Here is a 10,026-nt window from a genome sequence, read left to right as displayed (position 1 = left end):
GAATAACATGATCTTAATCAGTAGGAAAGAAACACAGGTTGAAAGGTTCATAGTCACCCTGAGTCTGGCTTGCCTGGGAAGTCTGAATGCATCAATGGCTTGGGTTGGAGTCCCTTGGGAAAACAGAAAACAACAGCTCCCTTTCCATGTTTTCTTTTTCTTTGCAGTTGGATTTAGAGGTGGTGCTGCAATGAGGCCCTGGCCATTGATGTCTACATCTCACAGTGAATAAAGCAGGCTTGCCTTGCCCAGTTGTACACAGCCGCAGTGTATAATGGAAGAGCAATCTGTTGTCATATAGACTGGGGATGGAATCCCTCTTACTAGCTGGGTTCCTGGGCAAAATACTTAATCTATCTTCTATCTATAAATTAATGATACCACCCATCTCAGAAGATTGTTGTGAAACCCATGCAAAATTACATACTAAGTGCCTGGGCGTAGTGAACATTTTTGAAATGTTAGGTCTTCTTCCCTCAGGTTGGGAAGAGGTGGCTATGATGTCCCATAGTTCTGAATACGTACTAACATTTGCCAACTTTTTCCATTTCAATCCTCGTCTTTTAGCAAACCTAATTACATGTCTCCAAGACATTGAGGAGGTAGATCCTAGATGTCATAGCTCTCCCATCTAATACTATCTTATGAAGTCCCTGGTCTTCTGAAATTACTACAGCTGCCCAATAAAGAGTTTGGAAAGGCACTAACAAGATGCCCATCAATAAGACAATAGCTCTTTCCAGACCCCTGAAGGTCAAAATGTTTCCCACACTCCTCCAATGGGACCTGCCTTCTGTAGCACCTTCAAGCTGGGTCAATATTAGCCCTGGGCTTAAAGCAAATCAATAACAGTCCAGGACTGTTAGTTAATCCAATAGTAAAGCTATTTAGGAGGGAAAATCCAAATTTCCAGATGAGGGAGAAAGGAGCTGTAGAAAATGGACAATAACTATTGTTTATAAAGAAGAAAAGATTTTCCTAAATTTTGAGGGACTTACTGACAGGTCAGCCTTTTCAAACGAAAGGGACCCCAAAGCTGCTGGGTGTATCTGATAAATGATACATATGTTCCATGCTTTTCTTCTGTTTGTGTTTAATATTTAGCAATACAAAATGGAGGAAGGAACCTCAGTTTCCAAATAAGAAACTTAAATTTAACCACATCTTTAAAACCATTTAATCTCATTTCTAGATGACCTCACAGACAAAAAAAGACAAATATACAAAGATGTTCAATCCAGAATTATTTATAATAGCCAAACCTGGAAACCAAATCAAGGTCCATTAGTTAGGGATCAACTAGTTAAATTATAATACATACAACAGGCTATGGTACAGACATTAAAAATAATGTAGGGCTTCCCTGGTGGCGCAGTGGTTGAGAGTCCTCCTGCCGATGCAGGGGATACGAGTTCGTGCCCCGGTCCGGGAAGATCCCACGTGCTGCGGAGCAGCTGGGCCCGTGAGCCATGGCCGCTGAGCCTGCGCGCCTGGAGCCTGTGCTCCACAACAGGAGAGGCCACAACAGTGAGAGGCCTGCGTACCGCAAAAAATAAATAAATAAAATAAAATAATAATAATAATAATAATGTAGATCTGTATCTACTGACAACTAATGTGGGTACATATTACTAAGTAAGAAAAGCTCATTATAGAAAACCATGTATCACTTGATCCCATTTGGAAGGAAGTGACAGTATAGTGCAGCAGTTCTCAAACTTTCTGGTCTCAGGAGTCCTATACACTGAAAGATTACTGAGGACCCCAAAGAACTTTTGTTTTTGTTTATGTGAGATATACAGTATAGACATTGATATACTGTACTTGAAAATAAAACTAAGCCTGCCTCTCAATTTTTCTGTGAACCTAAAACTGCTCTAAAAAATCTTTCCAAAAAAACGTAATTAAAAAAGTGTATTTAAAAATAACAATACCAAACCCATATTAACAAAATAACATATTTTATGAAAAAATTATATTCCCCAACCCCCCCCCACCAAATTAATAAGAGTAGTCGTACTGTTACCTTTTTACACTTTGGCAAATCTCTTTAATGTCTGGCTCAAAAGAGGAAAGGTAGATCACCTTCTGCATTATAGCAAGTGTATTAGTTTGTTAGGACTGCCATAACAAAATACCACAGACTAGGTGGCTTAAACAACAGCATTTATTTTCTCAATAAATTCTGGAGGCTAGAAGTCCAAGATTAAAGTGTTGGCAGACTTGGGAATTCCCTGGTGTTCAGTGGTTAAGACTCCCTGCTTTCACTGCCAAGGGCCTGGGTTCAATCCCTGGTAGGGGAACTAAGATCCCACAAGCAGCAAAGCACAGCCAAAAAAAAAAGAAAAAAAAAGGTGTTGGTAGACTTGGTTTCTCCTGTCTCCTCCTGGCTTGCAGATGGCTGCCTTCTTGCTGTCATACATGTCTTTCCTCTGTGCATGCACATATCTCATGTTTTTCTTTCTTTCTTTTTTGGTTGTCAACTGATCCTTTATTGAAATATTTTCCTTCGCTGTCCTTAACTATCTGGGCATTCCACTGCACCACTGTTGATGTCATCCATGATGTCATGAGGGTGGCAGCCATCAACATTGCAGTCCACAGACTGGGCAGTCCCTGGGATCTCTTTAATGGTTCCAGACAGTTCTTGAGCTAAAAATAAGTGCCACATCTGTTGGGCAATGTTGACAATCTCATCAAAAATTGTATGTCCACTGTGCTTAATGTTCTGCTTCTTTCTGTCTCTTGGCCATTCCTTGAGGGCTTTGATGATCAGGGCAGAGGCAGAAGCAACTTCTTCAGTCTGGCCCTGTCTGTTCTGAATTGGTCAGTTTCACTGTCATTCTCGGACCCTTCCAATCACCAGTTACTAGGCAATATCATCAACCAAACTTTTTTGGAGACAGACCCAGGGAGCTGATCTCAGTAGTCAGGGGTCCGATGTTTCTTTGTGTCCAAATTTCCTCTACTTATAAGGACATCAGTCAGACTGGCTTAGGGCCCACTGTAACAGCCTCAGCCTCATTTTAACTTAATCACCTCTTTAAAGGCCTTATCTCCAAACAGTCACATTCTGGGGTACTAGGGGGTGAGAGCTTCAACATATGAATTCTCAGGGAACACAATTCAGCCCATAGTAGTAGCTATAATGGGAAGTAGCTAGTAAAAGCACAGCAGAAGTACTGAGAGCAAACTGAGTTTCTCTCTAAAAACACGTATCTAGGGCTTCCCTGGTGGCGCAGTGGTTGACAGTCCGCCTGCCGATGCAGGGGACACGGGTTCGTGCCCCGGTCTGGGAAGATCCCACATGCCGTGGAGCGGCTGGGCCCGTGAGCCATGGCCGCTGAGCCTGCGGGTCCGGAGCCTGTGCTCCGCAACGGGAGAGGTCACAACAGTGAGAGGCCCGTGTACCGCAAAACAACAACAACAAAAAAAACAAAAACATGTATCTATAACCTAAACCTACCAACTTATAAAATTCTAGAAAACACAAAAATATACAAACATATATTCTATTAACCATCAGTGTGATGATGTTACCATATCATATAGCCTCTGGAAAACTCCACTGTACACTCAGGAGAGAATCAGAGTGAAAAAGGCTAATTATGCCTTAATTTTTTTTTTTTTTTTTTTTTTTTTTTTTTTTTTTGCGGTACGCGGGCCTCCCACTGCTGTGGCCTCTCCCGTTGCGGAGCACAGGCTCCAGACACGCAGGCTCAGCGGCCATGGCTCACGGGCCCAGCTGCTCCGCGGCATGTGGGATCCTCCCAGACCGGGGCACAAATCCGTGTCCCCTGCATCGGCAGGAGGACCCCCAACCACTGCGCCACCAGGGAAGCCCTATGCCTTAATATTTTTATGAAAATAGTAGGACCTTCCCACGCCTCCAAAGGATCTCAGGGACTCTGAGGGGTACAAACACCACATTTTAAGAAACACAGATACAACCTTTATGACCTCAGGCAAATTTCTTAACCTTGTTAAGCCTCAGTTTCTAAAATGAGGTTAATGATAACACCAACCTAAGTGGGCTTGTAAAGATTTAATGAATAAATACACATTATTCACAAATAAATGACAAATGTAAGCATTCTGCTAATATTAGCTGTTATCATTTGTGAAAAATTACTTAGCAACATGATACATGTGCTTAAATGCATAGGAAGTAGTAACCTCTGGATGAGGAAATCTATTTTTTAAACAAATATTTAAACTGAAGCATAACACTGGAAAAAGCATAAGGCAAAGTAGATAGCTTGATGATTTTTCACACAGTAATCTTATTTTACCTTTGTTTGAGAGATCATTTTATTAATAACAACAAAAAAGTTATTGATAAACAACCACAACAGCAGCCCCTTTTCTCACGTATAGCATCCTTGGGTTTTGCTATCCATCTCCCTGTAAGCATCAAGACAGAATCTGAGAGGTGTTCCTTAACTCAATACCCCTCTGGTACCATCAGGTTCTCTTTGGCACCAGGAAAAGCACACAGTGCAAGAGCAAACCTGAACCAAGCTTTGTGTCATTATGAAGCTGGATTCTCATCCGTGTCCAATTTAGTAAACTCTGAAGTTCACTTAAAAAGTAACCATTATAGGAATTCCCTGGTGGTCCAGTGGTTAAGAATCCACCAATGCAGGGGACACAGGTTCAAACCCTGGTCCGGGAAGATCCCACAGTGACATGGGGCAACTAAGCACATGCACCACAACTACTGAGCCTGCACTCTAGAACCCACGAGCCGCAACTACTAAGCCCGCACCCCACAACTCCTGAAGCCTGCACACCGCAACTACTGAGCCAACGCACTGCAACTACTGAAGCCCACACGCTCTGGGGCCCGTGTGCCACAACTACTGAGTCGCGTGCTACAACTACTGAAGCCCGCAGGCCTAGAGCCCGTGCTCTGCAACAAGAGAAGCCACCGCAATGAGAAGCCCGTGCACCACAACCAAGAGTAGCTCCCACTCGCCACAACTAGAGAAAATCCCACGTGCAGCAATGAAGACCCAATGCAGCCAAAAATAAGTAAATAACCATTATAAGAAACATTTATCATGTTTCTACCAAGGGTATGGAGTTCATTTGAGGGTAACTCATTGTGCCCCTTCAAAAAAACACCAATATTATTCTCCATAACAAAGTTCCTTATATAGTAACAGAGATCTTGTGTAATAATCATGGTGAGAGATTTTTTTCCCCTTCTCCTCTTAGAGGATTAAGGGTGAATTCAGTGCCTCAAAAGCCAACTGGAGGGCTTCCCTGGTGGCGCAGTGGTTGAGAGTCCGCCTGCTGGTGCAGGGGACACGGGTTCGTGCCCCGGTCTGGAAGGATCCCACATGCCGCGGAGCGGCTGGGCCCGTGAGCCATGGCTGCTGGGCCTGCGCGTCCGGAGCCTGTGCTCTGCAACAGGAGAGGCCACAACAGTGAGAGGCCCGTGTACCGCAAAAAATTAAAAAAAAGTAAAGCCAACTGGAGTGATGTTAGGTGCAAATTAACTCTATTTCAGTGCAGAATGAACTGCAAAGTGGTAATACTAAGGGAGACTGGATTATAAGCACAGAAATAAATCCTCCATCCTTGACCCCATTACAGTTTGGTGAAAGGGGACCTGGAATCTTGAAAAATTCTTTTAGTTCCATCAAAAATTATTTGCTCTCTAACACTGTTGCTCTTCTCTAAAAGTCCTACATCAAAACTACCTGCTACTCCCCCTTCTACAACAGTAAAGTGTACTTTCTTTAGAGCTACATTGTCTCAAAAATTTGTCTATTGGCTTCTAGAAAGAAAACTTAAAACATAAATTTTTCCAATTCTACCAATACCTACAAACTTACAAAACAAACAAAAATACATAAGCACACACTCTATTAACCATCAGAGTGATGATGTCACCATATCACATAGCTGCTGGAAAACTCCACTTTACAAGCATGAGAGAATGAGAGTGAAAAAGACAAATAACTTGTGAAAAATTACCTGTGAAAAATTACAGTATGATAAGTCCTTAAACACATAGTTACCTCTAAATACTAAATAACAGAATTTCTAATTCTGTTAAGAATTTAGCATTTGATATATAAAGTTACATTTTCCAAAGATAAAAATTTTTTTCCTAAAAACGTAAGTCATACCTCTGATACTTAAAAGAAGACATCTTTACTTCCTGGTCAAGGTTGCCCAACGGCAGCTATCAGAAAGAAATCAGTAAGACAGAAGCGGGACCAAGAAGAGATAAGGGCACTGAATTTCAGTTGACTCTGCTATTCAGTACTACCTCTGGGAGCACTCATTCCCATATGCCATTTAACAATCAGGTGAGTGGGGTAAAAGCTCAACTTAAATTAAAAAATGAATATTACCAGTAGAAAGCTTTTTTGGGAAAAACCAACCCTGCAGGCACCAATATGTAACTCCTGGATGAAAAATATGCTATGCTATTGAATAAGTGATGGCAGCAATGTATCCCAACACACACTGACTAAGGGGGTCAAACTGAAACTATATAATAATACTAAAAAATACTAAAAGAAAAACACAGTCACTTTAGAAATTCATTTATTCACAAATGATCTGTGCAGTCACATTGATAACAAATCTCTGAGTGTTATACACAGCCCTTACCGTGTCGTGGCCTTATTAACACACGGGATTCAGAATCATACTTCTCAAATACAAAGTAAGAATCAAGATTAAGACTAAGGAACGAAGGAAAGAGAGAGGCCATGGAGGGAGAAAGGCTGTGAGGGGGTAGATATGAGAGGTAACAGTGAGGCTGGAGCTCCCCAGCAGAGAGTGTGGCAGGACTGTGCTGGGAGCTCCCTCCCTTTGCTGGTCTGCAGCAAGGAAGGAGTGAGTGCCTTCTGTGGCTGACACTCTCCCAGGGAACTCTGCATAGTCCTGCTGGCATCACCATTGTTTTGACTGCTGCTGCCCTGAGAAGTACACAGAAAAGAGCTACAATACTGCAGCTCCATCAGTGGCATGGGAAGGCGAGGGTTAGGGTAGGGTGAAGGAACAGGAATGTAAGAAATGTAAAAGGTACCAACTTCAGAAGAAAAAGGAGAGATCAAAGTAAAAGGTAAAAACTTTACCAGTTATTTTGCTAAAGTTTAAATTCTAAGTAGTAAAGGAATTGAAAGCAGGGTCTCAGATATTTGTACACCCATGTTCATAGGGCATTATTCAGAACAGCCAAGAAGTGGAAGGAACCCAAGTGTCCATCGATGGAAGACTGGATGAACAAAATGTGGTTCAGTCGGTCCTCCATATCCATGGGTTCCACATCCGTGGAGTCAACCAACTGCAGACCAAAAATATTTGGAAAAAAAATTACAGAAAGTTACAGAAAGGAAAACTTGCATTTATTGTGTGCTGGCAAATATTTACATGGCATTTACATTGTGTTTGGTATTATAAATAACTTAGAGATGATTTAAAGTATACAGGAGGGTATGCATAGGTTATATGCAAATATTATACCATTTTATATAAGGGACTTGAGAATCCACAGATACCAAGGGAGGTACTGAAACCAAGGGAAACCAAGGGATGAGTGTATATACATCGGATGGAATATTACTCAGCCTTAAAAAGGAAGGAAGTCCTGACACATGCTACAAAATGGATGAACCTTGAGGACATTATGCTAAGTAGAATAAGCCAGTCACAGAAAGACAAATACTGTATGATTCCACTTATATGAGGTATCTCAAGTAGTCAAATCCATAGAAAGAGAAAGTAGAATGGTGGTTGCCAGGGGCCTGGGGGGGTAGGGGGGGAAGAAGAGTTGCTTAAATGGGTACAGAGTTTCAGATATGCAAGATGAAGAAGTTCTAGAGATATTTTACAACGATATGAATATACCTAACACTACCGAACTATGTATTTGAAAATGGCCTAAGATGGTAAATTTTAGGTTATGTGTTTTTTACCACAATAAAAAACAAATTCTGGGTATTGATTAAAAGGGGGAAGGAAAAAATACAAACCTTCTACAATCTGTAGATATTATCTAGGTGGAGAGATTAATAAGATCACACACCTGTAATTCTCTTTTAAAGTATTAATATAAGAGTTTAATGGTTGAGGCAAAATCAGTAGGTATATAAGAAATAATGCAAATCTGAGCTCCACGGGGCTTCAGAGGTACATTTTCAGAGAAGAGCTTTGGAAAGAGAGGTAGACCCTGTGAAAGATGAACAAGCTAAGGGTTACAGGCGTATGTTCTCCCTGTGCTCACAACCATCTCGCTGACAGTGCGATGACTGTGGACCACCATTAGACACCATGGTATCCTTGGGGAATCACCCAGGAAAGTTATCACCCAAATTTCCACATCCCTCCTTGGCAATTAAAATGATGATACTTTCACTCAGCACCTTGTGAGGATGTTTAATTTCCAGTGTTTCCCAAGATCCACCTCAGGAGAAGTCAATTTGTCCACAGGAGGCATAGTTTCCAAAGCTGTCTACTGTGAATCTCTGAGAGATGTGAATTGAATTGAGCTTTAGGGTACCAAAGGAGAAGTTCTCAAATAGCTGAAAAGGAAGAATAAAAACTTAGAGTGAATATCCAAAGAAAATCATAGATGAAAACATTAAACATCAGATTCTCTTGTAAAAACACCACAACAATCCCGACAAACCTCCTGTGCTTTCTTTTCAGTATTTATTCTGAAAAATGATCCTGGAGAGGAGGGACAGAAGCAGGAGTGAGCAAAGAACAGCAGCTCTTCGTTGATTAATTGAAAGGCCTCCTCTGACAAAATGCACTAGAGAAAGAGGTCTGAGAAGTCAACTCCAAAATGTATCTATTGAGCAGATATGACCAGGAACTTGTAACAAACATCCTAGGGCCATACCCTGATCCACAGGGCCTAACAAAGCTGCTTCTATGACTTTCAGTTACTGACCATGCAGGATGTTAGTTTTGTTACAGCCAGGATAAAATTTGATATAATATATTCCCCCACCTCGTCAACAACATTTATTAGAAACACTGACTAAAATAAACAGAAGATAAGGTTCCTGCCCTACAAATAATTCTGATAACCCAGCGAGGAGTACAGAACACTTTCGCACACAAAACAGCCAGAGGAACACTTCTATTGAATGATATAACAAGTACAAATGATAATATTTATCAAAAACCTTTCATTAGACTTTGGATTCAAGCCAACATCCCAAAGTAAATGCTCTTTACTACAATTCTTTATTTAAAAAGCTTTCAACTTTGTCAGAGGGAGGGATGAGCCACACTCTGAGAAAGACCTGCTCTTGTGATCAGCACGTTTACAAGGCAGAATGCAAAATGACATCAGAATCCATTCGAGGGAAATTAAGCCACACTGCTTAGATAAGGAGTGTCAAAGAGTAAAGGGCTGACCTTCTTCTGTTAGGATGGAAGAGTTGCTCTTTCTTGTCAGCACAATCCTGAGAAAGCCTTTCAGTACGTCAACCAGCAATGCTTGAGTAGAACCTAAAGCTGAGACCTTTGCACATTAGCAAGTGACTGTCTTGTCTCTTCACTTATTTTTATAGTATCTCTATAGCCATGGACTTCAGCCACTGTCACCTTTCCTCTTCCTGCAATTAATGGCCTAGCGAAATGCCTGGGGTTCATTTAAAGTCTAACTTTATAAAGCCCAGTAAATACTGATTCTTCAACATGACATCAACTTGACCCCAAAGATCTATTTAGAGGTTGTGTGCCGCATTGTCTTGTCTTTCTTTCAGCTCTTGCCTGCATTGATTTACACAATTAACTTCTCTTCCTGGCTTCAGCAGCCTGTTCAAACCATATCCACCCTTTTGTGTAAAAAAATACAGCCCGAAATGTTTATTGGCTAATCCCTTTGCTGAACGTTAATTTGAAGTGAAAGCCATGCCAACAAGACGTGACAGATTTACAGCTTTACAAACTGAAGGCTTCTAGGTACAAAGAAGACATAACCAAAGGGGCAATAAAAGACAAGGCAAAACAAAACTAAAAGGGAACTCATAATACTTTCAACAAGTT

The 10,026-nt window shown here is 41.2% G+C and overlaps 1 protein-coding gene across 2 annotated transcripts in view; it reads right to left on the bottom strand.

The window, feature by feature from the left end:
• Window positions 1-6,735: 6,735 nt before the first annotated feature.
• Window positions 6,736-10,026, bottom strand: part of ASCC1 (activating signal cointegrator 1 complex subunit 1) — an 84,611-nt gene continuing 81,320 nt past the window's right edge. For both annotated transcript variants that reach the window (XM_060112308.1, XM_060112300.1), the window contains exons 10-11: window positions 8,388-8,546; window positions 6,736-7,309 (exon numbers count right to left, since the gene is read on the bottom strand). In XM_060112308.1, coding sequence (XP_059968291.1) covers window positions 8,430-8,546 — 117 coding nt within the window. In that variant the 3' untranslated portion in view covers window positions 6,736-7,309; window positions 8,388-8,429. The remainder of the gene's footprint in view (window positions 7,310-8,387; window positions 8,547-10,026) is intronic.

The sequence above is a fragment of the Mesoplodon densirostris genome, chromosome 1 (assembly GCF_025265405.1).
Source record: "Mesoplodon densirostris isolate mMesDen1 chromosome 1, mMesDen1 primary haplotype, whole genome shotgun sequence".
Lineage (NCBI taxonomy): Eukaryota > Metazoa > Chordata > Mammalia > Artiodactyla > Ziphiidae > Mesoplodon > Mesoplodon densirostris.
Note: the sequence above shows the minus strand (reverse complement) of the source record. Positions and strands in the feature narration are given on the sequence as shown.